The 24,291-nt window shown below is 42.0% G+C and overlaps 1 protein-coding gene across 1 annotated transcript in view; it reads left to right on the plus strand.

Annotated features, from left to right (window-relative positions):
* Positions 1-13,131: 13,131 nt before the first annotated feature.
* The window catches only part of Tmem178b (transmembrane protein 178B), a 351,533-nt gene continuing 340,373 nt past the window's right edge, over positions 13,132-24,291 (plus strand). Inside the window, exon 1 of the mRNA XM_046434207.2 lies at positions 13,132-14,994. Coding sequence (XP_046290163.1) covers positions 14,613-14,994 — 382 coding nt within the window. The 5' untranslated portion in view covers positions 13,132-14,612. The remainder of the gene's footprint in view (positions 14,995-24,291) is intronic.

The raw sequence follows: 24,291 nt of genomic DNA on the forward strand, positions 1-24,291 counted from the left end.
TCCCAATATATTCTTCAAGGCATGCATCCAATCACCAACTTCCTGCAACTGGGTCCCACCTCCCAAAGTTCCACCTCCTCCCAATAGTGCTATCAGCTGGGGACCAAGCCTTCAGCATATTTGGGCACATTTAATATCCTCGACATTCTCCTACTCAGGAACCTGCTGATCCCTTGTTTAGAAACAGGACTGGGGAGAAACCCCACATTTTAGTTCACATGTGTGTCCCTTTGAGTTACTGTGGGAGCAATGGTGTCATAGTCTGCTCAGGAAGCTGTGACAAAAATATCATAGACCTGGCAACTTTAGTGACATAAATTATTTCTTAAGAGTTATGGAGGCTGAAAGTCCAAGATCAGGGCCAGCATGGTTGATTCTGGTGTGGGTTATTTTTCTGGCATGAAAAAGAACTTCTCCCTGTGTCTTCACATGGCAGAGAGAGAGCTATAGTGTCTCTTCCTCTTCTTCTGGGGCACTAATCCCATCATGAAGGCCCTGCCATCATGACCTCATTACCTCCAAAGGCCTCATCTCCAAACATCGTCATATTGGGCATCAGACCTTCAACATATGAATTTTGGGGACACACAGTTCAGTCCAAAGCAGATGGTATAGCATGTGGATCTAAGGGTCCAGACTCATGAGATGCCAGGGGGAGTAGAAAGGGACACTGTTCATGTAGAACATGACTCCTCAGGCCACTGGGACATTACATAGCCGGGTGACGCCACAGCACACTCACATTGGTCAGAGCCTGTCTAGGAGGCTGCTGTCTACTCATCTCTTTTCTAGATCTTGTGGAAATGTAGTCACTAAGAGCTCTAATTTCATACCATTCATGGAGAACATGATTTTTAATGAATGATTAGATCGGACCCCTTTTTATTTATAAAAATTACTGGGGCTCCTAGTATAGGTAAGTACCATACTATTTAAAATATTGTGCCTAACAGAAATATTTAGATACTGATGAGAAATTATAATTCATAATATATTAATTTTTTTTGTAGTTGTAGATGGATAGTCTGCCTTTATTTTATTTATTTATTTTCATATGGTGCTGAGGATTGAAGCCAGTGCCTTACATGTGCTAGGCAAGCACTCCACCACTGAGCCACAGTCACAGCCCGCTTCATAATATCTTAGCTAGTTTTTTTCTCAGGTGAACTTCAGAATTATTTTCTTATACTCTAAATAAAAATATTGGGATTTCAATCAGAGCTGTTTTAAAACCATAAAGGATTTTGTAAAGCATCAACATTTTTATAGTACTGAGTGGTTTCATTCAGGAACATGTTAGGTTTCTGCATTCTTTTCAAGTCATTTATGTCTCTCAATAATTAAGTTTTGTAGTTTCCTTCATACCGTCCCCCTTTTTGTTACTGCTATTCTTTAATGATTAAAGTTTTTGTTGGAATTGTGATGGAAGAGCTTTCCAATATATTTCTAACAATTAATTGTTATTATGTTGGAAAGTATTGTTATCTATGTGGTTTTCCTGTATTAAGCCATCTTACCGAACTCATTAGTACGGTTGTTTGGTTTTAGTTTATTTTTTGAGTTTTCAGTCATATTATCCATATACAATAGTTTTGCACTCTCTTTTCCAGTGCCTATGATTCTTATTTGTTTCCCACCATGTTCTTGACTTCCAATTATTAAATTATAGTGGTAGAGCAAATTTGGTTGTAATTTTTGGGGAATGTTTCTATGGTTTCAATGGCCTTTCTTCTAAAGGCCGCTCTGGTCTGTGTGTCCTCCTCAGATTTGTTCCTTGTCTTTCCCTGCTCTGTTGTACTACAGGGAACTGAACTCTGCAGGTTGTGTGTCCCAAGGCTCCCATGTCTGCTGGCTTCTGGCAGGGGGCAGCCAGTGAGTTATCCTGACAGAGGAAAAGGTGAAGCCAGGACATTCCTTCCCTATTCTCTGCCACAGAGAGCAATCCAGAAGAAGCTGCATGCATGTTATAGCTCCAGCTCTGGCCAGATGGGTGTCTCTGTGGTCCTAGCTTCTGTGGGAAAACTAATCCCTGGGTTCAGGAAATACCCCTTCCCCTTTCGTGCTTCTCCAGCTAGGCTGCCCTAGCAAGAAGGCCTCTGCCCCAGATTCCACATTTTAGAGGGCCCCACATATCACAGAGATATACTAAATAACTACTGAAGAATTCATGGTTGCCTCTTATGTTGGATCCTGCATCAGAGCTGGCACACCATGGCTGTAGGCCCTGAATATCTGCTCTTCTGGCAAGTATAGTACAGGTCCAAGGGAAATGTTTTGGGACACCTCTCATCCTGAGTCCTCCAAATAAAAGACAATTGCTTGTGAATGCCATTAACTTCAGTGGGTTGCGTTGCTGCTGATCTTGGGGGTTGACACTGCTTTGGAGTGCTGAGAGGATCTGGGGGTAGAAGCACTTAGATACAAGAGAAGACAAAACAATTAACTTGTCATTCCTTCCTCCCAGATTGCTCTGCATGCAGAAGATTTTTGAATATGGAAGTATCATTTTCCAGAAGTGAAGAGTATCCATTGTCTTTCCTCCTTTTGTGTTCCAATTCACAGTTCTGGAGTTACACATAAAGTAGGGTGGCATTTCACAACCGTTGTACACAGTAACTAAGGAATGTCTTGCAATATTAAACAATTCATTTTGCTTTTACCTATAAGTGTATTTCTGGACCTAACCTGAATTTTGGCTTAAAATTTAGAAACATGCTAACACCACATATGGTACATAATTTGAATGTGTTACTAGAGATGTAGTCTCAACTTGAAACAATAGTCATGAATTTTTTTTGAAAAACGAAAAGAATTTTTTTCTGATATATCTTAAATCTATTCACTGATTGAAAAACATTTAAATTTGACCTGTTAGCCATTTTAATATACTTGATGGAAAAACTGACTAAATGCTTCTAACATCATGAAATTTAATTTAGAAAAGATATAAGATGCACTAGGAGATCTAAATGAGATAACCGAAGATGCTCAAATACAGAGCAAAGTGTGAACTTCTGTGGAAAATGAAATTAATCTAGGATTTGTTCTATATATAATTCTTTGAGGTGAATTATTGCTTGCTATTAATAATGTAAATAAAAACAGACCCAAGTATGCTAATTTATCACTTGAGAATAATTTTAGAAAGATACTTAAAAGTTTAAAGAAAAAATTTAAAATAAAAATAAACTACCTATGAGAGCAAAGTGATATTTTTAAAAAATGAAATAAGAGCCAGGTACGTAATCATGTGCCTATAATCCCAGCTTCTCAGGAGGGAGGCATGAGGGTTATATGAGTCCAGGAGTTCAAGGCCAGGATAGACAATGTACAAGACCCTGTTCCAAACAATAGCACCCACAACAAAAACAAAGCAAAAACAAACAAACAAACAAAAAAGAAAATCAAGGCACCTGTAATGACTTTAAGGAAGGTTCATAATCTCAAAGTAATGTCTATAGAAATGATTTTCCAATCATTATAGATCAAGATATGGTCTTGATTGAAGAGAGCTGAGGACAAATTAAGCAATATACTCCAGTATTGGGTTTTCTTTATTTCAGACTTGAAATATTTATAAGAACTTTAGAAATATTGTATGGATGTAGAGATAGTAAAAATAGTGATACAAGTGATAATGTTTATATAATAAAAGTGAGATATAGTATTTTCTGAATTAATAACAACTTTTCATGTGTGATTGTTATAATGCTTGAACAGAACATATAAAATTCCAAATATAAGTATTATTTTAAGAATTTTACTGACACTTCCAATGAAAATGTTTATGCCCCAGTAAAGTTTTGCCAAGTGGAAATTAATTTTAAATAACAAAACTATATAAAAACTAAAATGTTTGTCAAAAACATCTGGCACTACCATTAATAGAATGTAAGTTATGTGAAATATTGTGATTATAACAATAGAATGAATGATTTTTTTAAAAAAGTCAAGAAAAATGTCTTATGAAATATACATAATAACCTATTTCCCTTATTTTATTACTCTTTGAATATTGCTGGCCTAGTAACACATAAACAGTTATAATTAATTTGGTTGACATTTTACTAACAACTATTCATACACAAAATATAACTCGATAGTTCAAAATTTTGTCATCATGAAGATATTTGTAAGGTGGAGAGATATTTTTTTTTTTAAATTTTTTATTGTGGGTTGTTCAAAACATTACAAATTTCTTGACATATCATATTCCACACTTTGATTCAAGTGGGTTATGAACTCCCACCTTCACCCCATACACAGGTACAGAATAGAGGACACAGAAACCAATCCACAAAACTACAACTATCTTATATTTGATAAAGGGGCTAAAAGCATGCAATGGAGGAAGGATAGCATCTTCAACAAATGGTGCTGGGAAAACTGGAAATCCATATGCAACAAAATGAAACTGAATCCCTTTCTCTCGCCATGCACAAAAGTTAATTCAAAATGGATCAAGGAGCTTGATATCAAATCAGAGACACGCCGTCTGATAGAAGAAAAAGTTGGCTACGATCTACAGTCGGTGGGGTCGGGCTCCAAATTCCTCAATAGGACACCCATAGCACAAAAGTTAATAACTAGAATCAACAAATGGGACTTACTCAAACTAAAAAGTTTTTTCTCAGCAAAAGAAACAATAAGAGAGGTAAATAGGGAGCCTACACCCTGGGAACAAATCTTTACTCCTCACACTTCAGATAGAGCCCTAATATCCAGAGTATACAAAGAACTCAAAAAATTAGACAATAAGAGAACAAACAACCCAATCAACAAATGGGCCAAGGACCTGAACAGACACTTCTCAGAGGAGGACATACAGTCAATCAACAAGTACATGAAAAAATGCTCAACATCTCTAGCTGTCAGAGAAATGCAAATCAAAACCACCCTAAGATACCATCTCACTCCAGTTAGATTGGCAGCCATTAGGAAGTCAAACAACAACAAGTGCTGGCGAGGATGTGGGGAAAAGGGTACACTTGTACATTGCTGGTGGGACTGCAGATTGGTGCAGCCAATTTGGAAAGCAGTATGGAGATTTCTTGGAAAGCTGGGAATGGAGCCACCATTTGACCCAGCTATTCCCCTTCTTGGTCTATTCCCTAAAGACCTAAAAAGAGCATGCTACAGGGACACTGCTACATCGATGTTCATAGCAGCACAGTTCACAATAGCAAGACTGTGGAACCAACCTAGATGCCCTTCAGTAGATGAATGGATAAAAAAATGTGGCATTTATACACAATGGAGTATTACTCTGCATTAAAAAATGACAAAATCATAGAATTTACAGGGAAATGGATGGCATTAGAGCAGATTATGCTAAGTGAAGCTAGCCAATCCCTAAAAAACAAATGCCAAATGTCTTCTTTGATATAAGGAGAGTAACTAAGATCAGAGTAGGGACGAAGAGCAGGAGAAGAAGATTAACATTTAACAGGGATGAGAGGTGGGAGGGAAAGGGAGAGAGAAGGGAAATTGCATGGTAATGGAAGGAGACCCTCAGGGTTATACAGTGGAGGGGGTAGAGAGAGAGGAGGGGAGGGGAGGGGAGAGGTGGGGAGGGGGGAGGGTGGAGGATGGGAAAGGCAGCGGAGCACAACAGACACTAGTATGGCAATTTGTAAATCAATGGATGTGTAACTGATGTGATTCTGCAATCTGTGTATGGGGTGGAGAGATATTTTTATTTAACAGCCTGTCATTTGACCTACAACTTTTAAATATTTGGACATGGGATGGTTGTAGCTCAGTGGTAGAGCGCTTGCTTTGCATGTGTTAGACCCTGGGTTCAATCCCCAGCACCACATAAAAATAAATAAATTAAAATAAAGGTATTGTGTCTATCTACAACTAAAAAAATTTTTAAAAAATGTTTGGACCTACAATATGTGGGGCCTCCTCTATGAGCTTGCACTGGTTTTTTGAATGTTGCTGGTAAGTCTGACCTCAGCCCAGGGTGGTAGTGGCTTTCTGCTGTCAACTTCCTGTTGCCTGCTTAGATTCTTGGTCTCACATTATTCTTTCATATTACATAAATCATAATACATGTATGTTTCTTTATGCCCCTTTTTTTTTCTAGAATTATGGGTTGAGTAATGTCCCCTCAGAAGATATGTTAAAATCCTAACCTATAATACTTCAGAATGTGGCCTTTTTTAGAAGTAGCATTAACCAAAGGTTATGGTTTGGATGTAAGGTGTTCCCCAAAAGCTCACATGTTAGTGCAAGAAGGTTCAGAGGAGAGATGATAGGGTTGTGAGAGTCTTAACCAAATCAGTGATTTAATCCCCTGATAGGGATTAACTGAGTGTAACTGAAGTGGTAGGGTGTGGCTGGAGGAGGTGGGAATTGGGACTTGGCTTTGGTGTGTTTATTTGTATCTGGAGAGTGGAGATTCTCTGCTTCTTGATCACCATGATGTGAGCTGCTTCCCTCTGCCACACAGTTCACAATGATGTTCAGCCTCATCTCGAGCCCTGAAGAATGGAGCCGGCCTTCTCTAGACTAAGACCTCTGAAATTGTGAGCCTTAAAATAAACTTTTCCTCTTCTATAGTTGTTGTGGTCAGATCCTTTAGTCTCAGCAGTGAAAAAGCTGACTAAAACACCACAGATGTAATTAGTTAAAATGAGGTCATTCTGTTTCAGGATAGGCCCCAATCCAATACAGTGGGTGTCCTTATGAGGAGAAGGAAATTTGGAGAACAAAGATGCACAGAGGGAAGATGATGTGAAGACATATGAAAAAAGACAGTCATGGGACAACAGAGGCAGAGACTGGAGAGAAGCATCTACCTCTAAGCCAAGGAATGGCAGGAAATGCCAGTGAACTCTGAAGGTAAGATGAGACAAGGAAGTTCTTTCCCTTACAAGTTTCATGGCCCTTCCAACTTATTGATTTTGAACTTCTAGCTTCCAGAACTGTGAGACTATACATTTTTGAAGTTTTATTACATGTAATTTGTGGTAGTTCGTCCTAGAAGCCCCAGGGGACAGTCCAGATGGCAACCTAAAGGTACTCTTTGTTAGCCTTTGTGTGAGAATTCTTATAGTCTGGATACCTAGAAGCACATCTACGGAGTCAAAGACGTGTGTCATTTTCATCTTAGCAGCGACTACATGTTGTCTTCCAGAGTGGCCGCATAGGTTCATGTTCCTACAGAAGCACATGACAACATGCCCAGCCCAAACCTGATATTAATACATGTACATTTTTTTCTCCATCTGATGGGTAAAATCTGTATTTAAATTTTTTTATTCTACAGATTTACTAGAGAGGTTTTTTTTTTAATATTTAGTTTTTAGTTTTAGGTGGACACAATGTCTTTATTTTTTATGTTTATGTTGTGCTGAGGATCAAACCCAGTGCCTCATGCACACGAGGCGAGCACTGTACCACTGAGCCACAATCCCAGCCCGAGAGGCTGTTTTTAATGTTAATTTTCCATTTGAATTTTCTTTTCTGTAAATTGTCTTCTAATAAACTCTGCCTGTTTTTAGGTTGTGCTATTTGTTTTATTCCTACTAATTTGAAATATCTCTGTATGCAGGAGATGATCTTATTCACTTTAAACTCTTTCTAGTTTAGAAAGAGCTTTTAAATATCAAGCATATTTGTTGGACTTAATTGGTTGCTTTTTCAGCTTCTAGTGAGATGATCAAATGATATTTCTTTGACCTATTGATATAAGGCACCTGTAATTGTAAGAACTTTAAAAAGCAGAGCAGTTAAATATTTATGGGCGAAAGGAATGATGCCAGCATGAGGCTTTTCAGACATGTTGGAGGGTGTGTCTAGTGTGGAGGTTTGCTTTAGAAAACAGGCTGAAGACTTGGGCAGGGTCTGGTAGGGGTGTAATGGCTTGGGGCTTTGTTGTGCAGGCAGAAGGACTATGCAGAATTTTGAATAAAAGATAACTGTAGAATTTAAGGAGATTAATATGGTGGGATGGTGGCAGAAGAAGAAAATAAAAACAAGGAATAGATCTAGATGCCCAGGAACACAGTGAAAAGAGCCTTTTGCTTAAATGATCCTATGGGGGAAAAAGAAGGAGGGAAGCTAAGCAATGTGACTAATAAGCTGAGATTTAGAAAGAAGGTCTTTGTAAAGAAAGATGTGTACCTGCTCAAGCATAGATACTAGCATGCCACAGACTTGGGGAATTGTGTTGGAAGGGTAAAAGCTCAACATCTCTTTTGGGTTACACATAACATTCAAACTGGGCAAAGTCAATTATGAAAACAACAATAAGAATATGTAGGAGGTCTTTCTCTGGGAAACTCATGTAGTATATTGATAAATGGCAAAGAGGGAGCATTCTTTATCGACTTTTAGTTTGCTTCCAATTGACAATGTCAAAGAGGATTTTCAGACTGAAGGTGGAGTGTGGAGTAGAGTAAATATGGTAGATGAAGACAGTGCAGAATGAATGAGTGAACAAACTGTAGCTCAGCCTTCCTTTGCTCTAGGTGAACCAGGAAATGTAGAGAGCTTTCAATATCTCAGCCTCTGCTGGAGAACCTAGATAGAGCTTGCAGAATGTGAACATTGCTTTTAAAAAAGGTACATGTGAACAAATAGAATTACTAATAAAAAAATCTAAAAATCTAGATTTCACAAACAGCAAATCAGTCATCTTTTTTTGAAAGTCACATTACAATTTTATTAAAAGGTTTTAGTATTGCTTTTTAAAATTTGTTCTAAGTAGTTATACATAATATCAGAATGCATTTTGATTCATTGTACACAAATGGAGCACAACTTTTTGTTTCTCTGGTTGTACACGATGTAGAGTCGTACCACATGTGCAGTCATACATGTACCTAAGGTAAAGATGTTCATCTCAATCCACTATCTTTCCTACCCCCATTCCCTCTCCCCTTTCCTCCCTCCCCTTTGCCTAGTTCTTCCATTCTTCCCTAATTATGGGTCAGCATCAGCTTATCAGAAAGAACATTCAGCATTTGGTTTTTTGAGATTGGCTTAGCATGATATTCTCTAACTCCATTCATTTACCAGCAAATGCCATAATTTCACCATTCTTTATGGCTGAGTAATATTCCATTGTATATATGTACCATAATTTTTTATCCATTCATCTATTGAAGGGCATCTAGGTTGCTTCCATAGTTTAGCAATTGTGAATTGTGTTGCTATAAACATTGAAGTGGCTGGGTTACTATAGTATGCTGTTTTTAAGTCTTTTGGGTACAAACCAAGGAGTGGGATAGCTAGGTCAAATAGTGGTTCTATTCCAGTTTTCTAAGGAATTCTCCATACTGCTTTCCAGATTGGTTGCACCAATTTGCAGCCTCACCAGCAAGGTATAAGTGTACCTTTTCCCCCACATCCTCGCCCACACTTATTGTTGCTTGTATTATTGATAACTGCCATTCTGACTAGCATGTGATGAAATCTTAGAGTGGTTTTGATTTGTATTTCTCTAATTACTAGAGATATTGAACATTTTTTCACATATTTTTTGACTGATTGTATATCTTCTTCTGAGAATTGTCTGTTTAGCACCTTAGCCCATTTATTGTTTGTTTTTCTGGTGTTTTTTTTGAGTTCTTCATATATCAGATCAGTGATCTTAATGCCATTTTGGGATAAGATTCTAAGATGCATACAAAGGGCATGACTGTGGGCTTCCAGAAGAGGAAGACAGGATCATCAGAACTCTACATGGGTCATGTATAAATGAGACAGACCGATCAAATTTTCTTCTTCATGGATTCACATGACTTGAGATGGAGGAGGTATTAACTAAAAGGACCACAGGAGGTATCACAAACCATAGACAAGTTAGCAGAAGGCATCGATGAGCAAGGGACATCTGACATGGAGGAAAGAAGACTTTGATGGCTAATGTCAAGTATCAGAAGGAATATTCTATGGAAGATGAATCAGTGTCATCTGAGAGTAAAAATAAGGCCAATGGGTAGGAGTTACAGGGACCTAGAATAAGGCTCAGTATGAGGAAGAGCTATCTAACTACCATCCACACTGTCTGACAGTGAAGTGGGCCACTTGCTGATAGAGTGAATTTCTCATCTCTTCAAGTATGCAAGCAGAAGCTGGCCATTCACTTTTTGGGAAATGTTCTGAGAGAGAATTATGCATTATTGTATGGCAGACTCCAAAGTCTCTTCTGATTCTGAGATTTTATGATCTAGGACAGTGTTGGTGTCAGTGGGAAGGAATGGCTTAGAAACATGGAGACAGTGAAGCTGTAATAACAGGGTGGAAGGAAATGGAAGAAAAGAGAGGGCAGAAACCTAGATCAGTCAATTGAAAAAAGAACCATGCATTCCTATAGTATAGAGCAAGTGTTACTAGCACAAGGGCAAGCTTCCTCAGGGAGTTCCCTGTCCAGGTTCTTGGCATCCCACGCAAAGAATGGAGTAAACTTGAAAGAAAACACTCTGAGAGAGCAGAGTGGGATGAGCTGCAGAGTAGCTCAAGGCCAGGTCCACATAATACAGCTCACTACTATTGGACTGTGTTAGTACTCCCCCTTCTCGTCTGAGTGGATGTGGGGTTGATTGGCACATTGAATGACAGCTGAATTTAACACAATTTCTTCTCTATTACACATGATTAACCCTCCCCCAAAGCACAGAGGGGGAGCAAACCACAGTGTTAATGATAAGTTAAATGTCAAGTAGCTACAAGTTAACTTAGGTCAGTCCCTTGGGCTATTGCACATGCAGAAGATAGGGGACTTTTTCTTCATGGTCTGAAATTCCCCTTGTGGTCTTCTAGCTTCCTCCCTTTACCTCCAGATGACTCAGTTTCCCTTGTCAGGAAGGAGCTTGGTAGATTATCGGATGGGGATTGAGGGCTTTGGGGAGGGGGGCTGAGAGTCCTAAAGGGCAGTCCCTTCCCTGTGCCCTATCTCCTAACAGAAGGATCCACCATCTTCTGAGCCCCAAAGACCAAGATCATCCCCAAATGGTATAAGGCTGGCCACAAATAATTGCACTTCAAAGGAGATCTCGATTAACATCATTCACAGGATTTTCAGGATTTCACCAAGGACAAAAACTGGAATGTTAGTGATGTTTGAAAAGAGGAGAGCAATGTCCCTCTAGATCCCTTTTCCATGCAAAGACTGAAACACAAGCCTGCTGAGATCCATGGGTGAGAGCACAAGGCACATCCTTGGAAGCAGGCCTAAGGTACAGGCCAGAGGGAAGTTAAAAAGCAAGACCAAGAAAGGGTGAACTGACCACTGAGGGAGGAATGTCAGTGACAAATGAGCAGGTATTCCTACTCTGAGTAGGCACTGCCTGGCCTGCCTGCTGAAGGTCTCAGAAGCTGGTTCTAAGGATGCGGGGAGAGTCGGGAACAAGAAGACTGAGGTTGTAATGCTGACTGGGTGGAATTTCCCAAGTGACCTTGTAGGTGTCATTTCACCCCTCTTCTTCTTTCCTGTTATGGTATGCAGGTTCCCTCTTACCTTAAAAATGCTCTGGGCTTTAGGGAGGAAAACAGCTTCAGAAATTTACGATGGCCTCATGTGTTCCCAGTGTGTGCGCTGTGGTTCACTATTTTCAGGGCCAGGGCAGGGGGTGGAAGAATTGGTAAGAGGAGATAGAAAGGAAGGTGAGAAGACACTGTGGCCAAAGTCACTTGGCTTTGCAGTGACATCCTAGGGAACCTCGAGGGTGAGGACTGGCACAGGGCACGTGTCTGGCACCCAAGAAGCCAGCAACATCCTGAGGCTCTGCTGTCCCTTCAGTAAATCCCATTGCAGAATTCGGGAGCGAAAAGCAAGGCACGCCCCTCCCCCACTAGATGGCACTGAAACGCCTTGTTCGCGATTTTTAAAATGCAGGGAGCAGGGGAAAAAAAAAAAGACAAAAAGAATATGGTGGAGGTGTGCTCATTTTGACTTGCAATCCCCGTTGTGCAAAGCAGGCTGCCTGGCACTCTCTTTCCCCCAGGACAGCTCTTTACTCGGCAGTGCGGGACCTTGGCTTTGGAGTGTGAAAAAGAATGGTGAGCGTTAAGAGTGAAAACCCCAGTATCTGGAGCTGGAGGGAGGTTCCCAGCCTTTGCGGCTTGGTCTCACGTGAGCGAAGAAGGGGCGGGGGTTGGGATGAAACGGGCTTGCCTGAGGGCCACCCGATCAAGGTCTGGGGTCCAGCATTACCTCCCAGTGCCCCTGCAGAACCCAGACCCAGCTGTCACTCTCAGAAAATGACACACCCTGCATCGAGATTGCCTTTAACCCTGCCTCCCCTCAAAGCACAAGCCCCCCAACATTTTCAAAATATTTTCTAACCGTCCCCTCTTATTAAAATTCTTTTTCTGGTTTTGAAAGTACAGATCAAATTTCTTCTTTCTTTTCCTGCGAGGAGGGAGGGCAGGTGTAGGTGTGTGTGTGTTGGGGTTCGGGGCGCTAGCTTGGGGCTGGACTAGGGCTGGGCGGTGAACCCGGCGGTCACTCTTTGCTCAGCTCTGGGTGGAAACGCCTGTAGCTAGCAAGGTAGTGCCTGTGGCTTCCCAGGAGAAGACAACGATCAAAGGCAAACCAGCTATTGAAACCTGGACGCAGGAGCTTGCCCAGCTCCTATAAAAGCCGATTCTGCAATAGGCAGTCTTTTCTTCAAAGAACTGTGTTGGATTTGAAGGAATTTTCCATGGTTAAAAAGAGCATCCCTAAATTTATAATATACATGTAAACATGCTACATGCCACACATATGTATATGTGCATACATATGGAAGTGGTTGGGCACATACCTACCTAGACACCATTGACTTGCCTGGTCAAAGAATAAGGCTTAGACATTTCGTGCCTGGGAAATGGTGCAGTTTATCTTTAAGAAGGCTAGAAAAATAAGAGATGAGGCTCACGTTGCACGGATGACATCACTAGCTTTTGGCTGCGCGCTCAGTGTTCTCGTCTGTGGGTTTTAGCCAAGGCTGCAGCGCCCGGCGCCCGAGCAAGCGAGCGCGGCAGCGGCTTCCTCCGGCGCCCACACCCGGGCGATGCTATTTCTCAAGCCCCCGGGGCGCAGTCAGGGATCCGAGCCTGGGAGGCCTTGGAGCAGCAGCCGCTAGAGCAGGAAGCTGGGAGGGGAAGACCAGCGACCCAGCCTCCCTCCCCCACCCCCCGCCCCATTCACCTCCGCGACCATCGTGCGTCTGGAGCCTGATTGCTGGACGCCGAGGCTTGGACTGGATTCTGTGCACGCTTGCGAGTGAGCCGGCATGTCGGCGTCTGAGTGGGCTGCGAAGAAAATGGTGCAATCTGAGAGCGGCTGACCCTAGTTGGACAGAGCAGACGCGGTGCTAGAGTACCAGGGCTCAGGTGGCAGAAGGGGGCGGGTTGTTTTGAGGAGCCGGGACCAGGTTTTCCTCCGTGCCTGCAGCAATTTCTGTGCACCTGGGCAGCTCGCTCCGGGGATGCGGGAAGCCAGATGAAGTGAGGCAGAGGAGGGTCTGGAAGCATTCGGTGGACATTCCAAGGAGAAAACCTCGCTGTAGAGAGCAGCAAGACGCCCCGGGGGCTAGCTGAGGGGCTGACAGCGCGCAGCGACTGCGCGACCCTGTCCATGGTGTTGAAGGCGCTGTGCGCGGAGCTCCGAGCGCCCAGCGCTGCTCGCCCAGCGCTGTGCGCCCTCCTCTGCGCAGCCCGCCCCCCGCTCCAGTCAGCTACCGCCCAGTCTCCGCAAACCCCAGGCCAGAACTCGTCCCGTAACGCCGCTCGGGTGTCCACGCCGTCCGCTGGAGGGGACGCCTGAATGGCGAGGCCAGAGGCAGGCAACACGGGAGCTCGCGGGGAAAGGTGGGCAGAGACAGTGCGTCCGTGGGAAGCCCGCTTCTGAGAGCCCCGCGTGGGCCAGAAGGAACAAGGGACCTGCTGGTGACCAGGGAACGGATTTTTTTTTTTTTCAAGACCCGACCCAGAGAGGAAGAACATTTCTGGGTGCGCATCCCAGGTCTTTGCTTACGGACCGGAAAGGGGGAGAGTCCCTGAGAGAGAGAGAGAGACCCGGGCGAGGCTCAGGACAGTTGTCCTTGGCATCTGGAGGTTTCCTTCGCCAGGCGGCCACATCGGGGGTGTTTCAATTCATCCTGTCGACTAGTGGCTCCTCTTGACAGCACCCACCCTCATCTTCCCCAGAAATCAGGAGAGTCGGTCCAGTCTCTACGTTGCACAAAGAAATCCCAGCAAGCTCCACCGCAGTTGCGGACACTTGGCATTTAGTTTCCCGGCCGAGGGCAGTGGCGCCCGAAACTCGGCTGAGCGCCGAGGCAGCCGCCTTGGAGCAGTAGCTTTCTGCGCTGCGGGGAGGGGGCGGGAAGCGGCTGTGTGGAGTTCGCCGCCGCTTGAGGCTGCACCTGCCCCGGAGGATGCCCAGGAGCCCGCAGGAATCTCGCCGGATCAGAACTTTTTAGGCTGCCCGCCCCCATCCCCGCAGTCCCCGGGCCGTGCACCGGTAGGCAGGGGCCGAGGGGGCGCCGCGGCGCGAGTCCCCCTCTTGTCCCCATCCCCCAGCTCGGCCGCCCGCCGCTTTGTTCCGGGCGCGCGGAGGGAAGGCGAGGCTGCGGCGGATCATGCCCATGGTGTAGCCGCGAAGCGGAGGCATGGCTGCCGGAAGGTTACTGCTCTACACGGGCCTCTCGCTAGCGCTCTGCGCCCTGGGCATGCTGGCTGTGGCCATCTGCTCCGACCACTGGTACGAGACCGACGCTAGGAAGCACAGGGACAGGTGCAAGGCCTTCAATACTCGCCGGGTTGACCCTGGCTTTATTTACAACAACAACAACAACTTGCCGCTCCGGGCCAGCCGCTCACGCCTGGACCGCTGGGAGGGCAAACTCCTCCGGGCCCGGAATCGCCGGCAGCTCTTCGCCATGAGCCCCGCGGACGAGTGCAGCCGACAGTACAACTCCACCAACATGGGCCTCTGGAGGAAGTGCCACCGGCAGGGCTTCGACCCGGAGATCGCTGCCCTCATTCGGAAAGGTAAGCGGGAGGCGCGAGGCGTGGCGCTGCAGAGAGCCTGGCGCCTCTGGGTAGGCCCTGCAGCCCCTGGCCTCTGCTCCCGGCCACCAGCTGTCCATTTACCCAGGCCTGTCTGCACTTCCGAGTGCCCGAACTTACCTTCCCATAGATAGTAATGGAAAGCGGTGGAGGCTTCTTGTCTTGCTCTTGTGTGTCCAGACTCGCGTGAAATCTCATGGTCCAGGGTTGTTATCCAGGATAACGCTTCATTAGTCTCCGAGAGGGAAGGGAATCTATATCGTTGTTCTTTGAAGAAGCCCTTCTTCTAAGACTGCTTTGTCCGTGTAATAGACTCGGATTCTTCATCTTTTAGATGTCGAACTGATCCAAACAAGGAAAACAGAGGGAAAAATCATTGGTCATATAAACATCAATACATCACCAACCTTTGTGTATAGCATTTCAAAACCTGTTGGCCGGGTAGTAGCATGTCACAATTAAAAAAATTTCTCCTTTTGAAAAAGTGGTTGACAAAAAAGTGAGTTATGTGCAATAAATATCAGCAGGGTTTAATAAGCACAACAAAAGTAATACCAAAGTTGGAATTTCAGAGAAAAAAAATGTGGTTTTCAGAGGACTTACATGAAAAATATACAAAGTACACCAAAACAGAAAACAAGCTGCATTTGCTAATGATAACATTTTATTCAACACATTAACATGATAGCATAAACGAAAAATTCTCCTTATTTGATGCAACTTGTAAATCTTGTATGATTTATATGTCATGAACCATCCTATACCATCACCCCACTGAAATATTCTTTGGATGTGATGTGTGTTAATATTGATCTGAAGAAATATCAGGGCTGCAGCCTGAGAAGATATGCAGATTTTGGGAGTCATGCCCCCTCCTCAATATTTCATTGACTTCAACTACTAATATTGATACTAAGGTGACAATGATGCTATTATTTGCAAGATGCTTTGAGCCCAGGACATAAAGCAGTTCTTAATGTATCCTATCATAATGCTGTTGAGGTTACTGATGTTTTAAAATAGCATTTGTAAGAACCAATGTTCTTTGATTTACAAAAGTGTTGAAACATTAGAAAAAATTAATTTAAAAAGTCAATTATTTGAAAAAGACAGACAGCGGGTACAGTCTAGGAGACCAGTTCACATTTAGGAGGTGAGGTGGGTTCAGAGAGAGAATCCATCTTGGTGTTTGCTTTGTAGCTTCTTGAGAATGACTAGGGATTTCAGCTGATTTAGTTACGGGTGTGTTCATACTACAGATATCCTATCTGCTTCATGACCAGGTTCTTATTAGAGCCAGGTGACCCATTTGGAGCTCTACAACTTTATAAAGATGTACAGGATGTTAAGGGATTTCAGAAGAGAGCAACTTGGGCTTGGATTGAGAAAGTAGGAAAACGAGGAAGGAGGTAGAGTTGTTTTTGACAACGGGTGACAGTTTTCAGATTTCTTAAGTGTTATTTTATCTGTTCTTTTTGCTTTCTTTAAAATGGAAATAGCAGGAAGTTAGCTGAAACATGGGGAGAATTCATGTTAATAATGACTGGCAAATACTGGCAGGATATTCTTGAACACCTTCTAGAACAAGACAGATATCCTTCTTTCTGGCATGAGTTAACTCCACTTAGAGACAAGGCTTCTGGTGGGTCCATCCAGGGCTCTGATTCTGTGTTACTCTGCCTGGCAACCTGACTAGAAAGGTTGACTTGGTCTGTGCACCAGAGGGATTGGTTACCATAGTGACATGTTCTTCCGGTGAAGCTGGAAACACAGTGACAGGGAAAGGGATAGGGGAAGAATGTACAACATTTTGACTCTGTATCAACTGATTTTTAATTGCAGCAACAGAAAATGGACACCCACAGCAGGGGGATTGAATACACTGATACCTAGGGTTGGCAGGGCATTGTATTTCACTTGAACTAATGGAAATGCTGTTCCCATCACCTCAAATACAGCAATCACTGTCAGCTTCAAGCACCTGCTTACCATGGCTGTTTCTGTCCATTTGACATTCTTGTTAGGTATTATTGAGATAGATGGCATGCCAGCCTTACAAATTGTGAGAGATTTGAGGTCACTATCTTCATTTTTAACCTTAAAGCATCATCTTTGAAAACCAGATCTGCCTTTTCCAAGTAGCAATAATACATTTTGGAAATAAGTGCATTTTATATTAGAATACACTGGCAATTCCAATAAAATGTAGAACATAATTTTTAGACTTAATCAGTGTTTTTTTCCTAGGTGAGCAGATTTTATAAGGAAGTTAAAAAAAGAAATTGATGTCCCTATATTTGAATTTAGGACATCTTATCTCACATTATTCATCAGGATCCTCAGAAGATATCTTTGGCTTTTGTCTTTTTGAAACACGTTCTATTAAGATTCTGGGAGATCTGTTTTGGGCAAGGGAAAAGGAAAACCAGAAAAAAGATTATTTAAAATCTACTAATATTATGGGAAAATGTAAGATTTATCTAAATGATTGTACAGCCCTGAGTCATTTATTAAATCATCATTCATTACATTCAAAAGTACCATTTGTGCATTTTAAAAAGAAAATGAAACTGCCAAATTAATAAAACAAAAGTCAAATTTATATCTACTTTGAAGATATGGTCCTTTGGATTCATATTCTTCCTGAAATCCATTTTCTTCAATGCCTGCTGCTATTGCTGTGCCCACAAGCATGCATGTATCTGTTCACTGTGTACTTCCTTGTTTGCATTACTGAACGGTACCTTCCTGGAGGGCAGGAAGAATAGACATTTGTAAGATATATTTAACACATGCTTGATATTTGGGAATTATACAAACAAGGCTTACAGCAATGTATTCACCAAGAGCTGACTCTATAGGAATAATTGTGTGGGAATCCAAATAAAAAATTAGTTGGAAAATCATGAGTTTAAAAGTGTGGCTATTGAGCCAGATAACATTACAAAAGATGCATGATGATACCCTTTAGGAAGATTTCTTGAGTAAAATCTTTGTCAAGAAATTAGGAGAACACACAATTCCTTTTGGATAACATGTCATTGGATGGACACACATCACCCAAAGTCATTATTTTTCATGTTAAAAAGGATTTTAATTATTTCCTTCTTGGAGGTAGGATTGGATGGGGGGGGTGCAGCAAAGATAGATTATTTTAAATTCCCATGACCATGACCATGGAGAGTCTTAAATGAGATCCTCTTTTTTTGCTTCTGAACCTCTTCCCTGTCTCCCTGAAAAGTCACCTTAGCCACTGGGGACAGATCAATGGCAAGATCAGTTTCTGAAATCCAAGAGATTTACATCAGAAGCAGCAGCTAGGCCTGGGGTTGTGGCTCAGTGGCAGAGCATGTGCCTAGCATGTGTGAGGCCCTGGGTTCGATTCTCAGCACCACTTAAAGATAAATAAATAGAGGTATTGTGTCTATCTACAACTAAAAAATATTTTTAAAAAAGAAGGAGGAGCTATTGGTAGGATTTTGTGCTAGGGAACATCTATATTCTTGGTTTCTACTGAACTACTATGTTGATAGGGTTTGAGTTAAGTAGACCCTTAACTATTGCTCTAAGAACTTTTTATTAGTATGAAGATTTGCCTTTTAATAAATATTGGCCCAAGTAACCATAAAGTGGTTGTCAATTCTCAGAAAATTATTTTCATAGAACATTATGCATGATCAAAAATGAATAATGTTGTCGGCAAACACTATGTATTGTATTATATGATTTATTATATGATGGCTGGGCCCACACATGACCAGGATGGAGGGATAAATAAGACCTGCCTTCAAAATTAGTGTAAATCCTTGGTGTCACAGAAAACAAATTACAGCTACAGGATAATGAGAATAGTAACAGAAATGGATTCAGAGAAATACAGAGGAGGCAATGGTGGATTGTGGCAGCAGTGGGCTGAGATAGGGAGGTTAGGGAAAGTTGTCCCAAGGAACGAAATCTAAATGAGATTTTGATGAAATTTGCAGTTGGATAGGGAGAGCATTTAAGGCAAAGGGGCTGGCGTCTGCAGAGCCATGGAGGTATGAAACAGCAGTTTGGCCTTGCAAGAGTTGATTCTGTGGGGAGGGAGAGGAGCAGAAGAGGAGCTAGAGAACAGGCAAGGACCCAGTCAAGGAGCTTATATATCAAACCCCCTGTAGCTGTGCTGCTCAGTAGGGTAGCCAGTAGCCCTATGTGGCTAATTAAAATTAAAATAACCAAAATTAAGGAAAATTTAAGAATTCCTTTCCTGGTTGTGTTGGCCACATTACAACTACATAATAGGTACATGTGGCTAGTGGCTGTTGTATTGGACAGTGCAGATTACAGTGAGCATTTACAGTAGATTCCATGCCACATGGAGTCTAAAGCCTCTAAAAAGAACAGGCACATTCTTTGTTTCACATGAGAACACTTGCATGGTAATTTGGGCTCAAAATTCAGTTTATTATTTTATACTTTAGGAAAAAACTGCTTCTGGAATGTTTGCAGAAGGTTTTTAGTTCATGGTCATTTATCCTAAATCTGTATTTTATTAATTTTCCATCATTGACTCACAGAATTCTCACATACTTCTCTCTTCTTTGCCTTTCCCTGATTCCATTAAAAACAACTCACTATCATGGCCACTCATGAGGCTGTGGGGCAGGAGGGTCACAGGTCAAGCCTGGCCTGCAAGACTCAGCCCAGACCCTATTTCAAAATTTAAAAATGGAAGAGTCTTAATTCTAAATTAAGGCAATTAGAATGGCTTACACACCTTGTTTTGAGCTCCATGGAGAGAAGCTCTTATACATTTTGTCATATAATTTTTGGGTATTTACTTTGCTCACTGTAGTAGATGCTCAAGTTTTATAGACATGAAGGAAATAGTCACTATTCAACGGTTATTTATTGAGGGCCTATGGGCTGGCCATCGGTGCAGTGTTGGATAAAATGGAGAAGCTTACATTCTGGGTGGGGGTATGGGAAAGACAATAAATTCTTATTTGTGGAATAAAAATAAGATCTAATAAAACTAATCAAGGTATAATATAGCACAAGGTAGTGAGTGCACAAAAGGGAAAAGCAAATGTAAAAAATGAGGTGGTGTTATGAGTTTTAGTTGAAGGAGACTTTGGGTGTGGTGGAAAAAAGAGGGGGAAAGCCTTCCATAGACTGGAGAGGGTTTCATACATTCCCAGAGGCCAGGAACGGTTTTACTTCTAAAACTTGTGGGTCTCTGTATTTATTAGGTCCTGAAACACTGTTTTCTGATTGATTATAAATCTTGAACCCCAGACATACCTGTTCACAAATAAACCCATGTAAACACACATGGTCTTCTACACATGACATACACCCCTATGCCTACATGTTAATTGGGTGCTGATATGCTATGAGTGTACACACTGTTGTCCTCAATCAGCCTAAAACACAGTGTACTAGGGAGGCCTGATGATTAATAGAGCTCTGGAGCAGTGTGCAGAGCTCTTTCTTAGGTGTCCAGGAGAACAGAGGTATAGTTGATCCTTGACCTAAGGGAGCTTATACTCTGGCTCAGTTTCCCAAAGTGGTGGTTGTGTGTGAGTGGATGGGGCTTTTTCTCAGGAGGTCATATTTGTATCAACTGTATCAGGAAACAACTGGTCAGGGAACGCAGGGGTGAGCTCTTTTTATTGAGTCAACAAAGTCAAGGGCCATATTTCTATTCCAGAAGGTCAGTTTACTTATTCTTTTATTGTAGAGTTGGTGAGGATCAATTAGAGGATCGATCTGTATTATTCCACTTTGGATTGTCAGTTAAAACATACTTTTCCCTTCTCCACTTTTAGTATATAGTTTGTCAGAATGCTAAACGGAGTCTGGTTAGTTTGACTCTGCACACACGTCACCACCACCAAAACCACCTATCCACTCTAGGTGTTAGACATTAGAATCATAAATGTTTATTTAAATGCAGATACGTTTCAAACTTATTGCTCCAAGAAATATGCAGAGAAAGGAGGAAGTGTGTGTGAACAGAAGGGAAACTCGTTCTTAAAAAAAAAATTTTTTTTTTAAGTTGTCGATGGACCTTTATTATTTATTTATTTATACACAGTGCTGAGAATCTAACCCAGTGTCTCACACATGCTAGGCAAGTAAGTGCTCTACCACTGAGCCACAACCCCAGTCCCAGAAAACTTATTCTTGTGCCTTCATTGGACATCTGTTGGTTTTGAGAGACTGCATACATTCTTAAATACGACTTTGTTTCCTCATATGTAAATATGAGTTTGGATTCTGGAACCTCCAAGTCCTTTCATGCTCTAACATGTGATAAGAAAGTTAAATTTAGGTGCAGAATAAATAATAGGAGGGGCTGGGGATGTGGCTCAAGCGGTAGCACGCTCGCCTGGCATGCGTGTGGCCCGGGTTCGATTCTCAGCCCCACATACAAACAAAGATGTTGTGTCCACCAAAAACTAAATAAATAAATAAATAAATTCTCTCTCTCTAAAAAAAAATAAAAAAAGAATAAATAATAGGAACATGGTTGCGAGAGCATATAAAGAGGGAAATGGGAAGATGGGGGAGGGGAAGAGAGAGTGCAACAGGTAGGAAGAGAAAGAGATTTCTAGATGGATCATCCCCAGGCACTAATTTGAAATAGGAAAAGGTGGAAAACCAAGCAGCTAATTTCTTACCATTGTACAATCATGTGAAAAATTACCCTTTTCTATTTCTAATGACTTGAAATGCTATTTTGCAGATTTGGGGTTGAAAATCTAAAAAACTAATAGAGAAAGATGGTGACAGCTGCCCAACAACGTGAATGTACTTGATGCCACTGAACTGCACGTTTCAAATGGTTAAGACAGAAGATCTGATGATTGTCTGTTTCACCTGTGTTAGTCAGCTTTCGGTTATTGAAACAAAAATACTTGAACATTCGAGTTTTTTCTTTTTATAAATTAAACATTTTTTTGAGGTGCTGGAAATTGAACCCAGGCCCTCATGCATGGTAGGCAAGCACTCTATCACTGAGCTGTGCCCCATATTAAACAACCTGAAAAACAAGTAGACGTGTTGACTAAATTCCTTGGATCATTTAAAAATCATTGAATGATTTAAACTTAAAGGAAGAATGGTTTATTCTGGTTCACAGTTTTGGAGGTTTCAGTGTATGGTCAGTGTATCAGTCAGCTTTTCATCACCGTGACCAAAGTATCTGACAAGGACAACTGAGAAGGAGAGATTTCCTTTGGCTCTGATTTCAGAGGTTCAGTTCATGGTTGCCTAACTCCACTGCTCTGTGCTCCAGGTGAGGCTGAACATCATGAAGAAGGTGGAGGAAAGCTGCTTAGCTCATAGCAGCCTGGAAGCAGAGTGAGAGAGAAGGGGCGGGGGACTAGACACACTTTTCCAGCGCATGGCCCTATTGACTTCCTTCCTCCAGTTAGGTCCCACCTCCCAGTAGTCTCTTCATCTGTCAGTGGAACAATTCAGCAAATGATGAGGTCAGAGCCCTAATCACTGCCTAAAAGCCACATGTCTAGGCCTTGCTGTATCGGTGACCATGCTTCCAACACATGAGTTTTGGGGGATAATCCATATCCAAACCATAAGAGTTGATTGCTCCTGACCATAAGAGTCAGTAAGGTAGCACATCATGGTGGGAGCCTGTGGCAGAGAAAACTTCTCACCTTCTAGATGACAGAAAGCAAATAAGAGGGAAAGAGGAGGGGCAGGGGTCATAAGCACCCCTCAGGGACACTCCCCCAATGACTTAACTCCTTTTAAAGACCACCTAATAATTCTACCACCTTCCAACAGTGTCCTGAGGTAGGGACCAAGCCTTTGATACATGGGCTTTTGGGGGACATTCAAGATACAGACTATGGCATCCTTCAATTAATAAAATAAAGAAAGAAAGAAATTAAAACAAGGAATTGGATCTGTTCTGTATATAGATACTTCATAGCCAAGGCTTTTCACTCATTTAGCACCTATTTTGTGTGAGACAGTAGGCCAAGTATGCTTGGGACACAGAAGTTAATGAAATAGACAAAATTCCTGCTCTTATATGGCTTACATTTAAACATTTTTGAGCACTAGATTTTTCTTTTTCTAAACAAAAAATTGTTTTGAGGTGCTGGGGATTAAACCTATGGCCTCATGCATGGTAGGAAGCACTCTGTCATTGAGCTGGGCCTCCATCCCTAAGCAAGACTTTTAAAGAGCACCAATATGCAAAACAAGTAGAAGTAAAGAATAATTTCCTTGGGTCATTTTAAAATCACTGAATGATAAAGAACATTTCACTGTACTTATTCTATAAATATCTTTTGAATAGCAACTATGCCATGTACATAACCTGGAGTGGAGGATCTTGAGTGAAATTCATAGGTCCTGTCCTCCAGGAGCTAAAAAAAGGAGAAGGCATGTGAGTAGACAACAAATACAAGCCCCATGGTTCTATGAGAGATTTATGTGTTGGGGGCTCAGGCAATGGGGTGCCATTTCAGAACAGTGTGGGCAGGCTTTGCAAAAAAGCAAACATGAGATCCTAAGATATTCTTAAACATCTGTGGATTAATAGGGTGAAATCATAATGCCATTTAAAAATTACTAACTGATTCTGACCAGGTAATTCTTGTTTAGTCTTTCATCCTTCTTCCTTATACCCAGGTTCCTTGACATTTCTCTTAAGAGACAGTTATTGCTACCAGCTCTTCATAAATTATATCAGAATCCAGGCATGGTGGTGCATGCCTGTAATGCAGTGGCTTGGGAGGCTGAGGCAGGAGGATCTCAAGTTCAAAGCCAATCTCAGCAAAAGCGGGGCTCAAAGCAACTCAGTGAGACCCTGTATCTAAATAAAATTAAATAGGGCTGGGAATGTGGCTCAGTGGTTTAGTGCCCCTAAGTTCAACCCTCGATTATACACACACACACACGCACGCACACACACACTCATATATATGTATGTATACTCACATATGTATATTAGAGGTAGTTGTTTTACAATATTTTGAAACAGCACATATACATAGAAGGCAGGCAGTGAACAGGTGACTGAAGGATGAAAAATGTTTATCTTTGTAAATTTGTATGCACAAATATGGCATTTAAAGGACCCTTCTAGGAGTCTCTAGGAATTGTCTGCAGGTGATGTTTAGTCTGAGTACAAGCTGTTGGCATTCAAAGGAGTTTGACAGATTTGCTGCTTTTATAGGAGACTGCAGTATCTGAATTATATCAATTGATTTTTTTGGCGTCAAAGTATTTTGCCAAGAAAAGGCAATTTACTTTATATTA

Source organism: Marmota monax, unplaced genomic scaffold, assembly GCF_021218885.2.
Source record: "Marmota monax isolate L192 unplaced genomic scaffold, Marmota_monax_Labrador192_F-V1.1 WCK01_AAM20220418_F8-fsc00122, whole genome shotgun sequence".
NCBI classification, from domain to species: Eukaryota; Metazoa; Chordata; class Mammalia; order Rodentia; family Sciuridae; genus Marmota; species Marmota monax.